Source organism: Aspergillus campestris, assembly GCF_002847485.1.
Source record: "Aspergillus campestris IBT 28561 chromosome Unknown P168scaffold_3, whole genome shotgun sequence".
Taxonomy (NCBI): domain Eukaryota; kingdom Fungi; phylum Ascomycota; class Eurotiomycetes; order Eurotiales; family Aspergillaceae; genus Aspergillus; species Aspergillus campestris.
Window position 1 is genome coordinate 580,995 of NW_020194338.1, and position 18,719 is coordinate 599,713.

At 50.4% G+C, this 18,719-nt stretch overlaps 4 protein-coding genes across 4 annotated transcripts; 1 reads left to right on the forward strand and 3 right to left on the reverse strand.

Moving 5' to 3' along the window:
- Window positions 1–1,131: 1,131 nt before the first annotated feature.
- Window positions 1,132–2,480, reverse strand: P168DRAFT_109581 (uncharacterized protein). Its single transcript, XM_024832548.1, has 4 exons — window positions 2,218–2,480; window positions 1,878–2,155; window positions 1,313–1,822; window positions 1,132–1,250 (listed from the first exon to the last, which is right to left on the reverse strand). The coding sequence occupies exons 1-4, from the start codon at window positions 2,372–2,374 to the stop codon at window positions 1,233–1,235; spliced, it is 963 nt and encodes a 320-aa protein (XP_024694936.1). The 5' UTR covers window positions 2,375–2,480; the 3' UTR covers window positions 1,132–1,232.
- A 5,553-nt stretch (window positions 2,481–8,033) lies between these two features.
- Window positions 8,034–10,611, reverse strand: P168DRAFT_110063 (uncharacterized protein). Its single transcript, XM_024832550.1, has 5 exons — window positions 10,022–10,611; window positions 9,430–9,928; window positions 9,308–9,380; window positions 8,644–9,250; window positions 8,034–8,480 (listed from the first exon to the last, which is right to left on the reverse strand). Exons 1-5 carry the CDS (start codon window positions 10,262–10,264, stop codon window positions 8,250–8,252), a joined length of 1,653 nt encoding a protein of 550 aa, XP_024694937.1. The 5' UTR covers window positions 10,265–10,611; the 3' UTR covers window positions 8,034–8,249.
- Window positions 10,612–10,959: 348 nt separating this feature from the next.
- On the reverse strand, window positions 10,960–12,939 carry P168DRAFT_279789 (DNA-directed DNA polymerase eta; the record flags this gene model as incomplete). Its single annotated transcript, XM_024835814.1, has 1 exon — window positions 10,960–12,939. One exon carries the CDS (start codon window positions 12,937–12,939, stop codon window positions 10,960–10,962), a length of 1,980 nt encoding a protein of 659 aa, XP_024694938.1.
- A 4,647-nt stretch (window positions 12,940–17,586) lies between these two features.
- P168DRAFT_279790 (putative transcription factor RfeG) lies at window positions 17,587–18,684 on the forward strand (the record flags this gene model as incomplete). The annotated part of the gene is made up of 3 exons (XM_024835815.1): window positions 17,587–17,709; window positions 17,887–17,931; window positions 18,034–18,684. The coding sequence occupies 3 exons, from the start codon at window positions 17,587–17,589 to the stop codon at window positions 18,682–18,684; spliced, it is 819 nt and encodes a 272-aa protein (XP_024694939.1).
- Window positions 18,685–18,719: the final 35 nt, after the last annotated feature.

The following is an 18,719-nucleotide window of genomic DNA, read 5'->3' on the forward strand; positions in this document are numbered from 1 at the left end:
ACTCCAACACCCCGCAAGCACTCACAACTAGCAACTAGCCCAGTTAAGCAAGCGCACTAATGACAGCACCCATAATAGCCACACGGATGTTTATTTGTCGGCCGGCTATGTATACAGGGTCTTATCGGGGTTTTGCGTGACGTGAGGTAGACAGACACAGACAGGGTGGTTGAGAGCGAGGATAAACATGTACGTATGCGGCGCTCTTCTTCGCTTCTTGTGCCTGTCTCACAGGCCGTTTTGTATGATCTTGGCTATCCCTAACCACAGCTGTCTCTGGGGATCTGGAAGTGAAGGCTTGTCTTGCCACTGCGTCGATCGATAGATATGGATATTGACAGATGATTAGATAGACAGATAACAAGGTATGGGTGTAACCGAGAGGTGATAATGCAGTGAGGGGACTGGTTGACTGAAACGGTATAGAGTCGACATCTCCGCACTTCCGAAAAAGGCAAAACTGTCCTGCGACTTGATAAGGACGTCATGTGCTGGGGAGGGCACTGGATGATATTATAACCCACGATAGACAGAAATTGCCCATTCTGGCACTGGATCTATACTTTCTACATTTCATTATGTATAGAGAAAGAAGACTGCTGTGAATTAGTCGGGGTAGTAGGTATCAATTAGTTGCTGCGCAATATGTATGTACTTCAGCTTGTAATAAGTATAAGACTCCACATGGTGGTTGATGTACACAGTAAGATTGACCCCAGAGCAAATAGAAAGAAATGTAAACGGAACGCCTTGTGAAGCCGATGAATGTTGATGTCAAAGTAGTCGGGGGATGTAGTAGATGTGTGATGCACTGACATCATCTACCACAACCCTGAGAATGGTCAGGTTGTTTCATATTCTGATCCTTATTCCCTTTTCCCTGCTCTTCCCTTTTTTTATGTTTTCCTTTTTCTTCTTGTTGTTTCTCTTCCTGTTGTAATGATTTCTGTCTTCTTCTGTGGTCTTCTGGTGGGTGGTGGTTCCTGGTCTTCTGTGTAATACCCCGGGATGCATTGCGTGACAACTTCATTGAATGCCTCGAGGATCCCGGACCCCGGACCCCAGACCCGTTCTACCACCGATCAAATGGCGCGAAGTAGTGGAATAAGGATTATGTGAAATTGGGGTATCATAACACCGCTGTTATCGCTGGAATGCGTAAAATCGAGACGACATAGGAGAGCTGCAAGGCACGAAAAGAGATAAATAAACGATAAAATTGTGTTTGGCAGTTAATCAGGATTTGTGAGCTAGATAGAGCAGGTCAGAATTGAAAATGAAACATTGACTTTCGGTGGGGGACACAACTTACCCGTAACACTGGTCGAGTGTAGTCCTCGTTATCCTGGAGGGAGACGCTGCTATTTCGGCGGCCAGCGGGCCAGATCACCGTGTCCGTCTTCATGCGGTTGTCGGTGAACGTCCGCTGGGGGTTGGTCGACGAAGCGCCTGACAGGGTATGGCTGTGTCCGTCCGAGAACATGCCCTTCATCATGCTCATCTGCGAGCCCTTGCTGTTGCGTCCGTCGAGCAGGACATTCTGTACGCTCGGGTCGGGGCTGGCGGAACGTTGACGGCGTCTCCAGCAGAGCATGATGATGAGGGCACCGATGACAGCTAGTCCACCGATCGCACCGATGACCACTCCCGCGATCGCGCCACCACTGAGGCCGGACCCGCTCTCTTTCTTTTCGGACACCCCATTGGCATCGGCGCCCGACGTCCCGGTAGGCCCGACGGTGATGGTTGTCGGCTCTCCGGAAATGGTTTCCACTGACGTACCAGCGGTGGTTTTCGTGTCGGATGTTGTCTCGGACGAGGACTAGAGGAGGTCAGTCTCATGAAGGGTCTGATGGAAGAGAAGATTCGGTACGCACCGACGATTCGGTTGACGTGGCCGACGACGGGGCCGTGGCGGTGCCCGAGGGCGCATGGTTTGATAATTCGATGTAGGCAAAGAGCCCCTTGGACGCATCTCCGCAGTCGTCATCCGGGAACCCGGGGCATGAAACCGCGCACTCTTTGTCATCGGTTTCTGTCGCCTTGTGGGGAGCAATGTTCGAGCACCAGCACTTTTTGCCCTGCAAAATACCGAAAGCAAAATCATCCTCGCAATGATTTTGACAGTTGCCCAGCGACTGGAACGTGCTGAAATCTGGCAGCGAAGGAGTCAGCCAAGATCGCGCGGGTCGATCGCGGAAGGGAGAAGAGGCATACTTGGTTTGTTGTCGGCGCCCGTGTTGACGTTCGCGCAAGACGCCGAGACAGGACTGGTGAACAACGCCAGCACCGAGAAAATCAGACCCAGCTGCATGACATACGGTGCGGCCGCCGTTCCTCTCCTGAGAGTGTTGGTTGCCGTCTTGCGCTCCATCTCTACCCTCTCCAGCTTAGATCGATGTGGCTACCACTCGTCTCCGCCCTCGATCTCGAGAATTTCCGGTGCACCAGAATCGACCGATTCCGACCCAGATATACGGTCGGCCCGAACGGGATCAGTAGATGGGATAGTTGTATATGACCAGGGCAAGTTCAACCTGGGTCACAGTCATCTATAAGACCATTCACCCTAGATCCGGCCCAAGCTATGACGACAGTTGATAGTCGGCCACGGGCGTCCCACGGAAGCACCTTCCAAATCTTAAAGGATGGGAGTCACTGGCTGGTGCCGATCAGCGATGGCCCAACAACACCAGTCGGAGGACCGGGGGGTGTGAAAATTAACGTACCGGTGGATATGTAGGCCGAGTGAAGGTTTCCCAGTCCAGAATTCCAGTCCCGATGTAAAGTCGACCGGAGGGGTGGGAAAAGGACGAAAACGATCAAGCGAGGAAAGGAAGATCGACCAAATAATCAAATAATACGGTCTATTGCGGATGGATGCACAGAGCGAGCTGGGGTTACAGGGTGCGGAAGGAAGCACAAGGCCGAGGCAGAGCAACGATCAGAGGGATATCAGCATCCTCAAGGATCATTGGTTGGGCGGGAGAGTTGTGTGAATCGGTGGCCTCGGGCCTGATAAGCCAATATCAGGAATTGGGGCCGGTGAGGAGGACGGAGAAATGGCGACCAGAGAGGAGGAGGATAGACTTGTAGATAGATAGAGATACCAAGGGAGGAGGAAGAGAGGAAAGAGACGAGGGATCAGGAAGCGTGTGAGGATGGAGAATGCTGGGGACTAGAGGGGGAGAGAAAAAAATAAAAAAGAATCCAATAAGATAAATTACAAAAGAATATAATAATTTCGATACGTTCGGTAGTCGGACAGAGCAAAAGAATGGATTAAGAATGATCACAATAAAGAAAGCTAAGATGTGGAAGGATTTGGGTTAAACCTGCTCGGGCTTAGTCTGTATCCGATATATTTACTCCTAGTATAGTATTTTACACCTACTGATTTGTATACCTCGTCTACTCTCCGTACTCCGTATATCTCAAGGACTCTTTCATGATAATAACCATTCACGGTCATTTCCATGGGAATTACCTCTTGTCTCACACGGAGAAGATCGGGTACTTTCAACGTGGATTATATTACTTGTTTACCTACTAATAAGTACATGTACAGATGTACTATGTATGCACGCTGTATGCACGCTGTATGTACGGATGGATATCTTCTCCGACTAGTACCAAAGAGGAGTCCAGTCTCCAGAATGTCTGGAAATCCAAGGGAGCTTCAAGAAATGGAAATGAAGAGACCGAACAGGGGACCCCAAACGGAACAGACACTCCCCGCTGCAGGGTGGAGAGTAGGATCCATGATTTCCCACCGTCTTGGCTGGGTATGTCTATCCATACCTAAACCAGACAACCACTGCCTTCCTATGGACGAGGCAAGAAAAGATCCCTTCAAGGGATAAAACACGATCGTTCAAAGTGGAAGGATAAAGGTGGACACGGGAATCCCTGACAAATCAGCCACCGTCCATCTGAATTGCGGCTGGAATTCCATCTTTGATGGGTAATTCTAGATGATCTGTCCGGAGTACTCCGTCTGTTGTCTGGTACTGGTATCTTCGGATCCCTGGTCGAGAACCAGACTGAGTCGATACTCTAATCCGAATTAAAGTAGGATTTTCATTAAAATATAAATATATATGATATATATTAAATTTATAACAGAATATATCAAGAAATATATAAAAAGAATTATGATTATTAAAATGGATATATATAGATAAATATCAATAAAAGTATATAGATATCCAGATCAAAATAAATCAAAATAAATAGCCCCAGAAGGTCATTTGGACTCACCTTTGATATGCTATACAAGAATCCATCTTCACTAGGTATATACAAGAACCTCTCGAGATATCTCTCTTGAAGTACCAGGCAATATCCTCAAGGAACAACTCATCCCTGTTCACACACATCACACCCGATTGACCGCGTCACTTGGTCTGACAGAGACACACGTAGCGCATCCTATTATTATATTACCTATATTATTTACCATCGATCGACGTAACCACTCGGGAACGGCAGAGATACCCGAGCTACTCCAAAAGAGAGATCGATGTCCGATGATTGGTCATACCCTAGAGGATCAATACATTGAATGATCCTTGTCTTACCTGGTAATATTTCTTCCATTCCCTCCCTTACCATAGACACTACTAGACACCTTACCAAAGAAGACACTCGCCACCGCACAGGGCAAACCTGACCCGGGTGGAGATTGAGACTCGGCTCGGCACAGCAAGGAGCGGTCCAGATGCCTGGATGTGTGTGAGATTGATTATCTGGCCATGTTTTCCTGGTACTCTGGTGGGTATTCTTTTTCTTCTTTTGATTGTTGTTGTTCTTCCGACCGGAGATAGATCGGTGAGCCTGGTTTCAGCCCGCCTCATCCGCCCACGTATCCAAGGTTAACGAACGGCACGGAAAGCTGACCACGACAAATCGTTTGGGTCAGTCCCTCGACGACTTCCATGGTACGATAAACCCAATCAAATTCTGTTTATTATCCTGTTTTCCTGTTTACTTCCTGTTTCCTTTCCTTTCGATATATTCTTATACAAGTTCTGTTCGCTTTCCCTGGTGAGTATCACTTGAACACGCTGGCAATCAACTTGACGTCATGTCAAACTCATATCGTTGTCGTCATGGGCAATACCGATAAATGCTGGACAGGAGTCGCTCCGATCAATTGTCGTGGTCGATTCTAGGCCTTATCGAATGAGCGAACCGAAGCGACAGGGAGGTAGACAATCTACCACACGAACGTGAAAGATACCCGAGTATCACCTCCGGCTAGGGAGGTGATTTCATGATCGGCACTAATTAGCACACTCTCCGGGTGATGCGATCTGTCGGCAGCAAACATCATCGTGGCTGGTATCTCAGTAATACCTACTACTATCCCGTCGGTTCACTCCGTCTCCAGATCCCCATCGAAGTTCAACACCATCCAATCAATCGATGTCTACCCCGTTTCCATGGCGTCCTACAGAGTACCTCATAATAAATAACGTCCAGATGACGGAGTTCAATACCACTACGCCAGAAACGCAACCCAACGGTCGCATGGCTTGTCATTCTCGGACCTAGCCGGAGGGGTACTGCATTGGTTGAACTTTGATCCAGGGTAAATCAACAACTCGATCGAATCGATCGCTCTTCCAGCCCCGGTCGCTCGCTTCTATTCCCTCCCCGGGATGCGTGAAGCGAAAGTTCCCACCAACGGCAATTGTCGAGTCGAGTCGAGCTAACGAGGAGACGGTGTCGACGCTAGCGACCATTGTCTGTACGACGCGGGGATGATCATCCATTGACCCTCGACTTGATAAGGAAGCCAACCCCGCCTTTTAGTGGCTTTCCTCTGGACAATCTGTTGCCGGACAACCAACAAGGTTCTAATATGCTGTATTCTCCCATCCAACGGCCACTGTTTCGGAAAGTTAATCGGCGACCGTCATGGTAAATGTCGATTGGTCGGAGGTCTGGCGCACATTACTACCTACCTACCTAACAGAGACACTAGATTACAGGTGAGAATGTTCTAACTTGCATTTGATTAGAAATGGAGGGGTTAAGGGAGATACATACCTCATCGTATTGCCATTCTTGTCGGCGCTGCCAGTGCCGGGGAATGCCTCGCCGTACTGCCTCCAATACAGTATACAGTATAGAATCCACGAGGTAAATGGCTGGCCAGCCAACTTCACACCTCCAAACCAACAAGAAACAACCACACTCATTGAGCCATTCCCATGTGCATTAATTACACCATACATTACACCAACAATACCATACACACACCATACCAAACCCAGAGTATAACAGACTAAATATAGATAGACAACTCATACTCCATCCTCCCAGGATTAACATAATATATTATAAAGCCCATGCATCCACTCCCCCAGCCACAGCAGAGCACTTAATATGAAATCCTCATTTCACAACAAGCAGGAAGGAAGGAAGGAAGGGAAGAAACAATATGCTGTGTCACGGACCCACCCCGGTGGGGGCTGAATCTGCGACTGTGGCGTTTTTGGATGTCATTGTCCTGTAATTTCTGCCATGTTCTTTCTACTGTCTTATCATCGATACCGACGGATGGATATGCTCATTTATAGGAGGTCTTGACTGGGGAGTACAGATACCTACTCTTACTATATACACGAATGGAACAGACTAGATCAATTCTCGGGACGGACGTGAATCAACAGGTTATATCCATAAACAGGTTAAGATCGATCCATCCATATCATATATCATATCATATCATATCAACCAGACCTATCACACCCTCCAAATAATAGCAAATAGTCGAATATCATATTCCTTCTCCTAGGTATTACCAGGGACATACCTACAGGTAGGCATCCCTGATCCATCACTCCATCATCAAGGCAGACAGACAGATCCATACCCAGGTGTATCCCAGAAATATACCCGTATAAACAAACCCCTCCTGATCGCTGCCCATCAGCTTCTTCCCCTCAACACACGCATCATCATCATTCATCCATCCACCTAAGATTGATTTATTGACGTGAACACTCGACTCCCCCTGGAACACAACCCCGAAGACTCACCTGAGGGAGAATAACGACCAATCAGCGGGATCCCGACGTGAGACATCTCATGTTGAGTCAATAGGTAGGTAGCCCGGAGCGATGATCATACCTCAGCTGTGGGTGAGATGAAGGGTTCATTCGTTCGTTCTACAGCTGAATAAGTTTCTTTTCTATTTAGTTTGATTTCTGGTTTGTTTCTTTCCTTCTCTTCTATGATAGAAGAGGGTTGAGGTTGCTGATATCTACCTATCTTACTGCCAAGGTAAACATCCGTAGTAGGTACCTGAGGTAGATACCCCAGATACAGCTATATATAACCAACCCATCTAAACCAACAAAGACAGCCCGAATCCACGGACAAAGTTCCCTACTTTCACCTCCGTCCCTGGTACCTACCTAGGTACCTTGGTAACCTCTCCCAAACCAAGCTCAGTCCTTCTCGACATCCCACCTAATTGGCCATGTGTCTCACCTGTTCCAGCCGTGTGGGGTCATACCTACCATCTGCCTACCTAGTCAACCCACCTACTAAGTTTAGAAAAGCCACCTAGTACTAATCCACCCGAGTATCCGTACCTAAATCCAGAAACCAAACCAATATCTTAGCCGTCGTCAGTGGCCGTGTCTCAGTACTGTTATGCGTCGGAGCATGGTATGGCATGGTTTGATCATGTTGTGCAGAGGGATGCCCTGACCTGACCAGCCTGTATCCATCCGTAGTACAGACGGATAGAATAGCACATGCGGTGTGATGTGCATGGGTTGGAAATGCTTGAGGTTCATTCATTCATCGGTGGGACTGGACTTGGCCTGACTTTGACTTTGGGTTGATTGTGGAGGGATAGGTTCTGGGTGGTTAGTGGCTTTTGTGTGACGAAATACTACTTAGGTGCCTGCCTTGCTACCAGGTACGAATACTAGAGTAAATATCATGTCATGTCATGTCATGTCATGCCATGTTATGCCCGTCTATCGGTCAATCGGTCAATCGGATCTGGATCTCCATTGTATGTTTAAGCTCTGCAGTGGCATACATATCCTGTCATTCGATAGGTACTCGTACAAGCGAGTACCTACATAATCAATCATAACTCATAAGATCCTCCCAATCCTGATAAATCTTAGATCAGTGGAAAAGGAACATCAACCATGCCAAAAAAGAACCCGTGCCAGACATGAAAAGAATGAAGAAGTATAAAGAAAAAAAAAAGACAACATCTATTTTCTCCCCGACCGACCCGGTCTCCGACTCTCGTCAATCCGCTCCCTCACCCTTCTTTCCTCTCGAGGCCGGAAACGAGGAGACGGCGACGGCGACGGTGGCTTGTCGAGAATCGGCTGGCTAGGCTTCTCCGCCATCGAGGCTCGTTCCTGGTGGATCTCCTGGATTCGCCGCCGGCGAGCCTGGCGAATGTCCTCTGACATTTCCACCAGGGCTGAAACGTCATCCTTTGTGGCGGTGTTAGTTGAAACAAAGAACACAAAAACATACCAAAATAAAACAAAATAAAAATGAAAACACATGGGAAGGATGTAAAACGGGAAGGATGTAAAATCGGGAATGATGTGAAATGAAAAGGGGGAAACGTGAGAAAGACAGCATCCAACTTACATATTGCAGGTATGAAAAAATATAGTACGACGATGCGGTCTCTTCGTACTCGTACCCAATGCGCTCAATCGCCTCTTTCACAACCAAGTCCTTCGTAATCTCCGTCCAGAGATCATTCTTCTTATCCTTGAGTCCAACATACCGTCGGCCGATCTTGCCCCGGCCTCCGTCGACCTCTGTGCCGGGGGCGCTCTTGTCTTCTAAAGCGACCTTTTGTCTCGAGTCTCTGGCGAAACGAGGCTCCGGGAACGGGTCCGGTTCCCGCAGAGTGTGCATCGGTTTAGGACCAGCGTTGACAATTGCCCAGCCGTCGATGGCGTCTTTCCGTGGGCTGATGGGCCGAGAAGGCTCGGGGTCGTGGTGTTGGTAGAAGCTTTTGAACATTCCGTTTTCTTCGCCGCTGTCGCTGTCGTCCTCGCTAGCGTCGCTTGGGATGGCCTTTGTAGCCTCCAGAAGCCGGTGATCGACTACGGGAAACTCTCCCTTTCGTGGACCTAGGTGCTCCGGAGGGACGCGGTGCATGGGGATTGGGACTGGCATCGGGGGGCCGTTCTTCATCCTTTCTTCTGGAATAGTCTCTTCACGCGGGGGCATTCCTCTCATTTCGCTGTCACATCTCAGTTAGCATAGTAAAGTTGGATCCGGCGTGAAGAGCCCAACATACCGTCGATGAAGCCGCTGTTCTTCGAAACTGACCTCCGGGCTGGGCACACGAGGAGGGCGCAGCATTTCGTAACCTGAGCATATAAGTCTTCATCCAGGTTGTTGTATAAAGATAGACCTTACCCCGTCGCCCGTGTCTCTGTCGCATACCAGAATCTCGAGGTCTAGGAGGTACCCGAGCCAGCGTAGCAGAATCCTCAGATTCAGGCGAAGACTCCTCATCACCACGTATACTAAGCTCCTCAATCTCCTCTTTCTCGGAACCCCCTCTACCCCCCTTCCCAGGAATAACAATGTCATCATCCTCGTCATCTTCCAACTCCGTCTGATACCCAGACGCAGGCCTCAGCCGTGAAGGCGGACGCGGATGGCGACTACTCCTCTCCCTTATGTACTCTTCTCGCCTCCCACCACTAGACGACGGGCGCCGATCACCACGCTCAAGCTCCAACCTCTTCAACTTCTCTCCCTTCTTCTGGCTCCTACTGCGTCGTATAAACTCATGACTCTTAGCATGATCACGCAGCAACTCCCTTGGAGGCAAAGAGCGTCTCCTCCCAACAGGAACGAGGTCCCCCTCGATTTCGCTCTCCGGAAACTGGCCCGGATACTTCTTATCCGTCTCATACTCGGAGATACTCTCGTGCTCACTGTCAAACACGGGGGGCTTGGGCTTGCCCCGTCCCCGCCGTCTGTAGATCGGCTCGGGCTCCACCGATCGAGGGGAGAGATCGATCTCTTCGCGCTCCCGACGAGGATGCTCGCGCATCCGCATGCGCTCGAACTTGTCGATCATCGGTGGGCTCGGCGCCCGGTATGGAATCGGCGGGTCATCGTCGATGGGGAGCGGCGGGGGTGGTGGCGGCGGCGGTTGCTCGCGAGCTGGCCGGCGGTAGTACTGGCTGGGGTCGTTGCCGTAGATCTCGTCGTATTCGCGGGGGCGAGGACGTCGTGGCATGGTGATGCCAGGGTTTTATCCCGGGTGGGATCTTGAGTTGGGCGTGGGGGGAGGGGGTCCTATGTTGCGTTTCTTTCTTTGTCGGTGGGTGCAGTCATAGAAGCCGAGGCGAGGCAGGCTGCGATGATGCGCTGTCGTTGTGTGGAGGGGCAATTAGAGACCCCATCGAAGGATTCAACCACACAAACGATATCTACTCTATAAAATGGCGTAGGATCCAGAATGATAAAACAACAAGATCGTCATGCCTAGCCACCGGTGCTGTTCGGACGACGACCTGTCGAGAGCTTGACAGAGTTGGCGCTTGTCCGCACTTTCAACCCCGCGGCTGGCTGGGCCTGCTGATGTCATGCAGAACGGCGCCTAAGACTCTTCAGATCTTTCCAGCTGGAGAGCTATGTACGTTTATGCGTGTATCCATTGAAAAGGTTTGGAGTTTATTGTATTTGTTTGATCTTTATCTATATAGATTTAGAGGAAAATATGTCCATGGGTAGATCGAGTCGGAACCATGGAACAGCTGACCGGGCAACTGGGCAGTTACTGGGGTATGCCCTGGCCCAACATGATTATAAAGAAAGAAGTGTATATAGATCATGTCTGTTGTTCTTAGCATAGTCAAGGAACTCACGAATTCGCAAGACCTGTTCTCAGACAGCCATGTCCCACATTTTAGTATATGTGCAGCTACGCAACTAGCCAAACGCAAGTCGTTTCTGTCCTTTCTCGGGCTTACCATGACCACGGCGGCCTCCTCTACCACGAGGATTGGACGGACCGGGACTGTTGACGGGACTGGACACTTGTTGAGACGCCCGTGCTGCCTGCCTCTCTTCGCTCTCCAGGTCTTTCGCAAAATGCCAGTCGTCATGTTCGTCCTTTTCATAGTCCGGCAGCGACTTCCCGCATCTATCGCAGGTGAAAATATCGGAGGAAACCTCGGTCGAGGTGATATCCAAGCGATCATTCTCGGGGAGATGCACGCCTTCGGTGCTTTCTGGCTCAAAGTCGCTGGGGTGGGGTTTCGGCTCGTCCCCGACGGGTTTGTTGAAGAAGCGTTTGATACCGTCATCTTCGATTTTCCTGCGCTTCTCGTTGCGCTGTTCTATACCTGGTGCATCGCTCTGGTCGCTTTTTCTTGCGGAGATACTGACATCTCTAGCTTGGCTGCCTCGGAGGAGAAATGCGTCAATTGCTTTGTTTTTCGCAACGCCCTCTTCGAACCCACCAACACTCAAGGACAGGTTTCCGCACGGCCAAAGGTTCCCATCGCCTGCAACTTGTCGTAGTAAGGTCTTGCCAAGCTCAAAGAGCAGGTCGTCGTCAATCGGTGCCGCACCGGGGATAGCCAGCTGACGTGAGCGGGTCTGCGATCCTTGCCTGTGATGTATAGTAACGGTCCGCGGGCGTCGGCGATGTTCCAAGATCCCATCCTCAACAAGACGACCATAGATGTCAGCCGCAAAAATGCGCACCCACTTCTCAGCTTGATCGACGGAGTTGATACTCGGGCGGAATGCCTTGACAGACGACATCGATTTGGTCTGCGTCCTGGAATTGACTTCGCTCTTGTCCTCTCCGCGAATAATGTTGTATATCCAGGAGGCCGTGCCGTCGTCTAATTTCGCCCGAAATTGTTCCAAAGGGACCTGCAGCAACTCGCTGACTTGCTCTGTCCCGAAATGCGCGGCTACTTCCTCCCCAAGCTTGCCTCCAAGCATCCTGATCTTGGTGAACCTGAACCCCCCAAGGAAATTTTGCACGGCGCGGTTCCGCACAATGGTTTGTTTGTCCGGCTTGTTGGTCGAGCTCCCCAATTTGGCCATCATTTTGTTCCGCGCAACGCCCGCAGAGCAGGTATACTGCAGCCTGTCCCATACGACCGCACGAACTGACCGCACAATCTCCGCCCCAATCAGCATAGCAATATCATCCCAGTCAGGGTCCTCAAGCTCCGTCTCATTCTCATCCAAGTCCACAAGACAATCAGCCTGGTTCCACTCCACAGCGGTCGTAGGCGGACGCGGCAACGCGGCCACTCGATCATCCTCCTGATGCGGTTCCATCCTTAGCTCGGGATACCTTTGCAAAAGCACGCCATAAACCAGCGACGACAAGTCCATAAACACCTCATCAACGCTAGCCTTCTCCAGTCCGGCCTCCGGTATGTGAGGTCCATCACCACCACCACCCACCAAACCCTCATGCCACCTTGACAGCTCCTCCTTCATGACCTTCAAGATCTTCCTCGACTCCGCACGGTACGGATCCAAGCACACCTTATCCGTAGCCACCCGCTTGAACGCATCATCACGATACGCCCACTTCCCGCCCTCGCCCTCCCGGAACGTCGCGACATGCTGCAGGATAATCTGCGGACACAGCTTCTGGGCTTCCCTCGCGGCAATCAGCCTCGTGATCCCAAACGCCCGCGCAGGATAATTAATGGCGATTAGGGAATCCCACTGCCGCACGGCGAGGGGCGCCTCGCGCGGCGTCTGAAGCCGCACCATCTCGCATTGCGCGTAGAAAGCGTCTAGGTCGACGTGCGCGATGACGCGCAGCGGCGATGAGGGTGAGCATTGCCGTAGGAGCTGTAAATGGCGATGTGTGTAGCGAGAGTGGTGGTTCAGGGAACCGCTGGGGGCGATGTGAGGGTCTGGGGAGTGCGACATCTCGAGGGTGAGGGTGCTCCAGTCATGGCGGTTTCTTTCTCAGTATTTCTTCGTTCTTTATTTTTCCTTTCTTAAGCTCAGACACCAGATTGAGATCGGCTGGTAAATGATTTCCCTCTTCTCACTACCGAGCGATAATCATAAGAAATGCCCTCCCATTCGAGAAGGCCGAGCTGACCGTCGACATGTCCGGATCTGCACGTGAGGCCGGTGGGGAAGAGATTAGAATTGGGCCCAGATTGGTTGGCGGTAAACTCGATATAGAGGATTTTGCCATTTTACTCCGCAACCAGCATCACCATGGACTGTCCTTATTACAAGACTGGGATCCAGTGTATGGATAGAGTTGAAGGGCTGTTAAGTTTTAACCTTGGTCGCTAACAGGTTTTGTTATACACTTGGCTAGTGGATTGTCTCAGATACTATTCTCTGTCATTGGTTGAGATATATATCGGATGGCACAACTCAGGTATATATATAGTACATTGTCATTCAGTGCAAGATGGAGATGGAGGATGCCATCAATTCAACAAACCCAGTCTGTCACCTGACTATTAGAGTATCAGGCATCTAGGTATCCTACGATAGATGATTCTCTTTTGAATGATCCCTGTCTTTGACCAAATGTTGATTTCCCAGACTAGACCTGACCTCGGTGGCACGTATACCTAGACAGTAAGGACAACTGTCTACTAACAGTTTCCCTCAACACATGTCAGGCCCATGTCATCATCGTCCGACAAAACGCACCCTGCGCACTAGCTCTGTACAATCACAAATCCAGCGTTGAAATCTGATAGATATCTAGAACCAGCCACGCTGGGCACAACCAACCGCACTGCTATGCACATGGGGTTGACTCAGAAACATGCACGAAGGATCAGTTAACGCGAAGAAGTCCAACAAGGCCCGGTCCAGCACCAATGGCGCTTAAGCCTGGCCCACCCAGCCCGAATAGATCTCGGAAGGAGGAGACACATCGGTCACGTCAGTTGGGCGCCGTCAGCCCATTATCACCCGGTGGGAGAGCGCGCGCTCGAGTCGTCATCGTCAACAGGCAGGGACAGGGATGACCGGATCATGATGACAGTGGTGAGCGGCCAAGCTTAGAGTTTGCGAGGCGGGAGGGCTCGGGCAGCCATGTGAGTCTCTGAGTCTGCAGGCTGTACGATTGGCTTTGGATTAGATTTATTCTTCCTTGAGGAATCCTGGTGGTGTGTAAGCGCTGCGTGCAGTTCTGGGCCAGTCACTTTGCAGAGCAGAGACGCATTCTCAATTTGCTTGTTGGGCTTGCGCATACACATTATGTACCGTGCAGTACCCGTACATGTGCTTATGTATGGAGTACAGTACCTCGATCGGTGATCTCCCGGTGTAGCGTGATCCGGAGACGTTGAGGGTCCCTGAAACGGCTATTCCGGTGGGTGGTACGAAAATCAGACATGACAATCAGGTCATGCTGGTGGAATGCTGTGTGGGCTGTGGGTTGACTGGTCCGCCGCAATAGGTCTCAGAGCAGAGGAGCCGTCGTCCCTGATGGGATCGATGCAGACACGACGACACCTGGAGAACTACTATTCGAGCAGACACTCAGGCGGCCCACAAAAGTGATTCGCTCACCGCTGTGCAGATTTCGAAACTATCCGTCGCCTTGGGATCAGAGTTTGTTCGCTAGTGATGGGGGCGCGTCAATTGATGGATCACTTCATTGTGGTTGGCTAGTACGACGCAGACCGGTTCATTGTTTTGGGAAAAGGCGACAGAGAGCTTCTCGTCCCCGGACTCGAGGGTGAGGCTGGTACATCTGTTCTGAGAGGTTCCCTGCTTCGTTGCCTTGCAGGGGTTTCAACCCGTCTCGTCCACTTGAATCGTTGGTACTTTCGTTGTCAAGTCTAGCTGTGTGTAACAAGTACCCAGGGAGCCACTTATTCTAGGTACCTACAGGTTGAATGGACGACGCGGACAGTTCACTGGTTCGCTAACAGTTGAATCTTGCAGGGAAAGGATAGCCGATCCGTCACCTCGTACGTAAGTTACTGTACTTAGCTACCGACTCTGCAGTAGTCACCAGACTTGACGGGGAGTTCTTTTTGTGACATCTTTTTTTTTTTTTTTGAAAAATCCATAGTCAATCATGAAACATGCCTCATACCTGCGGTAAAATCATAACATGGATGAACAGGTTGATCATGTTACTGTTCGGAAGAAGAACCCCCTCCCAAACCCAATGGATGACGTTGGAACGGTCAGAACCATGGTTCCAGGGAAGCGGCCCGGGCGGGCTAGGCTGGGGGCGAGGCCCATGAGTGCCCAAAGCCCGCCACGCATTTGTGCCCAACTGGCACCGCTCAATGATCCCTCATTGGTGGGGTAGTGAGTCTGTCTGACCCCCCGGCTCCACCGTGTACCTCAGTTCCATGTATCCTGTACCCACGCATCTGGTAGCTCCTGGGTACCTAGATTAGGTACCTAGGTACCAGCAGTCGGTTGCCTCCCAGCCCGAAAATGAGATGCAATTCTTCAATGCAATGTTGCAATGGGTGCAGATATGCAGACTCTGACGGTGCTGTGTGACTCACCCCTGGCGTAAGTTGTTACATATTATTAGGGGGACATGTCCTTCATCCGGATGGGGATGACTCTGTGAGCTGAATGATGCGGAATACCACCATCGTGACTCCCGATCGACCCATCACCATCGGCACGATTTCGAACGGTTTATTGGATGCTTGATACAATTCGAAGGACAGTATTGGGCGCGATCAAAGGATGTGAAAGGACGACAGATGGCCCACTCGACCACCTCGGCACTGTTCCCCGCCGAGTGGAGAGGGAGAGAGACAGAGAAAGAGCCAGAGAATGAGTGAGGCTATCTCTCATAGCAAAGCCAGACCAATCTGGCCTTCTACGAGCAAATCCTTCGACTGGGTCCGATATTTTCGAGGCGACGAGAAACGAACCGAAAAAAATCAAGAACCAGAAGGGAGAAACTGGCATCCAGAAAAACAAATAAAACCCAGGCGAGGAAATCATCTCCATATCCCCGTCAATCCAATGGCAGACTTGTCTACCGATTACGCAGTCAGCCAAGTCCAACAATATTGCCCGTTTGGTAGGTAGGTACTGAGTCTACCGACCCATGACAGCTGATGATGTTCCTACAAATCCTTTTCGTCCTCACTCGAGTATGACTCGACTGCAAATTCTCCGGTTGGAGTATGAAGAAAAGAAACAGAAGAATAAAAGAAAAAAAAAAAAAAAAAAAAAAAAAAACATTATGAAAAAAAAAGAATGAACAAAAGAATGAAAAAGGCCCCCGATGACTTTCCACCAGAGTAGAGAGTAGTCATAGATAATAGTAGCGTCGATTATACCGCCAGGATCACGAAGAAGCAGACGGCTAGGGACAGGAAAATCTCCTGCAAGTCGGCAGGGCATCTAAGCCCTATTAGTCCATGCATGCTTTTCGGATGGATGGTCGAGTGGACCAAAGGTCTAATGATCGTTCTGAAGGTGGAGAAGTCGAGAGTCGGTCGTGGCACCAGACAGGCGCCAGGCAGCCCAAGCCAGCCCAACCGCCCAAGCAGTCATCAATCAATCCTCCCAAACAACCCACACAGCCTTCTTCTTTCTTCTGGGATTGATTTGATAATTCAATAATTCAATAATTCTTAGAATAATCATAATTTTTCTTCCTTGCCTCCTTCGCCCCTCTTCTCCCTCCATCCAGTCAGTTGTCTGGGTTTTCTTTTTCTCTAGCCGCCGCACCTGGATTTTCCCCTTATCTTCTGTCCTCATTGCGCATTGCTCACCCACCTTTTCTTCCATCCCCCCTCCTCCTCTTCCTATTTTCTTCCTCTTCCTTTTCTTCCTCTCTCTCTCTCTCCTAAAACACTATCTGGCCTATCCTGCCAGTGGAAAAGGAAGACATATACCTTGTCTGGACTCCTAAAATCTGAAAGGGAAGGAAGCCAGAGAAAACAACCCACTCATACACCACCACCACCAACCCAACAGGCAGAGACGGTCCCCGCCCAAGATCGTCACCCATTTCCCCCTAAATACCCCCCCCTCCCCCCCCATCCCCCTCTGCCACTTGACACTGAGAGACCGTTCCTTCTCGCTTCACTTTCCTCACCACTCGCTTCTCTCTCGCCTTTTCTCTCTACTCCATTCTCAGTCCGAACCCTGGTATCTCTTGGATCAGACCATTTCAGAATCCTGAGAAGAACAAAGGAACAAAGATCCTTTGCATTACAGCCTTACCGTGGACCGGAACGCCCATCCAGGATTTCCTTCTTTGATCTTCGCAGCCTCTTGGACAACCGAATAATATCTATCAGTGTGTTTATTAATTTGGGACCAACATCGTGTCGCCTACTTGCTCTGCGTTGCCTGTCTTTTAACAAAAAAAAAAAGTCGGGTTCCCTTAATTGCTCAGCCTTGGATTTCCCTGGACACCGTTGAATTAAACCATATTTGCGGTCTTGCTTGATTCCAAAGACCCCTAGGAAAGAAAAGGATTTCACCGGCCATCATCATCATCTTCCCAAGGACCCGTCAACTCTCCCGGACTTCGTTTAGGCCATTTGGATCCGTTGACTTAATACTACCTTAATCTTGGACTCTGATTTCTCCCACTGGACAATGACTGGCCGTCATGGATACGACGCTCCTCAGCGTCAGAACGAATATTTCATCCCCGGCGATGGTATCAGCCGGGAGGTCATCCAAGCAGACATATGCCGTTATCTTGGAAATGATGCCCTCGTAAGACCTGGAAACCACAATGTCCGTATCCCGAAATTTCTCTCCTCTTTTTCTTCTATATTTTCTCTATTTTATTTTGGTTTTACCCCTCCCTGCGAATACTCCCAACGAAGCCGCCCAGCAAACATAATGTCTTGTTTGCCGTGTCTGCTCCCGTTACTGACTTGATGCAAACAGGGCCGTCAGGGTTATTTCATCCGTGCCTACCGGAATCTCACTACTGTAAGTTTTGGAGAGACTTCCTTGCGCCATCGTTTGGATACAAACCTGTAGTAGTGAGGACTGGAAAATGAGAGCATAATCTGACCACGAATTCCCCCACAGGAAATGATTGCAGACCTGAAGGCCGATTCCGCTCGGTGGGAGGCCGATGTCGCCCGACGTGCTGACCAGGGCTATCCTCGAGGTACTTATATTCATGACTTCAGTTTACCGCAGGCGCCTAACAGGGCCACAGCAAGCTACGGAGGATCCGTGCCAGAACCCCGCCCGCAGCCAGGACCCTCCCCTCCGCCTGCCTACTCGGCTCCGCCCACTCAATACATCGAGCCGTACCCGCCCCAACCGCCATACCCCCAGTCTCAGAGCCCGTCCTACCCTGCTACTTCCACCTACCCTGCTACTTCTACCTACCCTCCCACTCATCCGTCTTTCGGAGGATCCAACCAGAACCCTTATCCCGGCCAGCATATTCCATACACAGCTGTTAGCCAACCTCCCGTGTCCGCGGATGTCCACCAGAGCTACACCTACGCGCCCAACCCCTATAGTGGTTACGAAAATGGGAGAGGTAATGCTGCTCCTAGATACCCTGGCCCAGGCTATGAAGCGGATCAAGACTACTCCCCCGTGTCTTCCGGAATTGCTTATCCTCCCACTTCGGTCCCAGATCCGCGGATAGGATATAATACCACTCCGGAATATGGGGACCGTAATAGGCCACGGGCAGCCGGGGACTCTCGGCGAACCCGGTAGGCGACAGAATCTATTCATTCTTCTCGCCAGCCCCC

Bases quoted from the DNA above. Each gene is read 5' to 3' on its own strand.
- P168DRAFT_109581 (XM_024832548.1), bottom strand. From the start codon at position 2,374: ATGGAGCGCAAGACGGCAACCAACACTCTCAGGAGAGGAACGGCGGCC. The intron at 2,156-2,217 runs GTATGCCTCTTC...CTTCGCTGCCAG, and splicing joins GGGCGCCGACAACAAACCAA to ATTTCAGCACGTTCCAGTCG. The intron at 1,823-1,877 runs GTGCGTACCGAA...GACCTCCTCTAG, and splicing joins CCACGTCAACCGAATCGTCG to TCCTCGTCCGAGACAACATC.
- P168DRAFT_110063 (XM_024832550.1), bottom strand. From the start codon at position 10,264: ATGCCACGACGTCCTCGCCCCCGCGAATACGACGAGATCTACGGCAAC. The intron at 9,929-10,021 runs GTGGAGCCCGAG...TCCGAGTATGAG, and splicing joins TCGATCTCTCCCCTCGATCG to ACGGATAAGAAGTATCCGGG. The intron at 8,481-8,643 runs GTAAGTTGGATG...ACCGCCACAAAG, and splicing joins TTTTTTCATACCTGCAATAT to GATGACGTTTCAGCCCTGGT.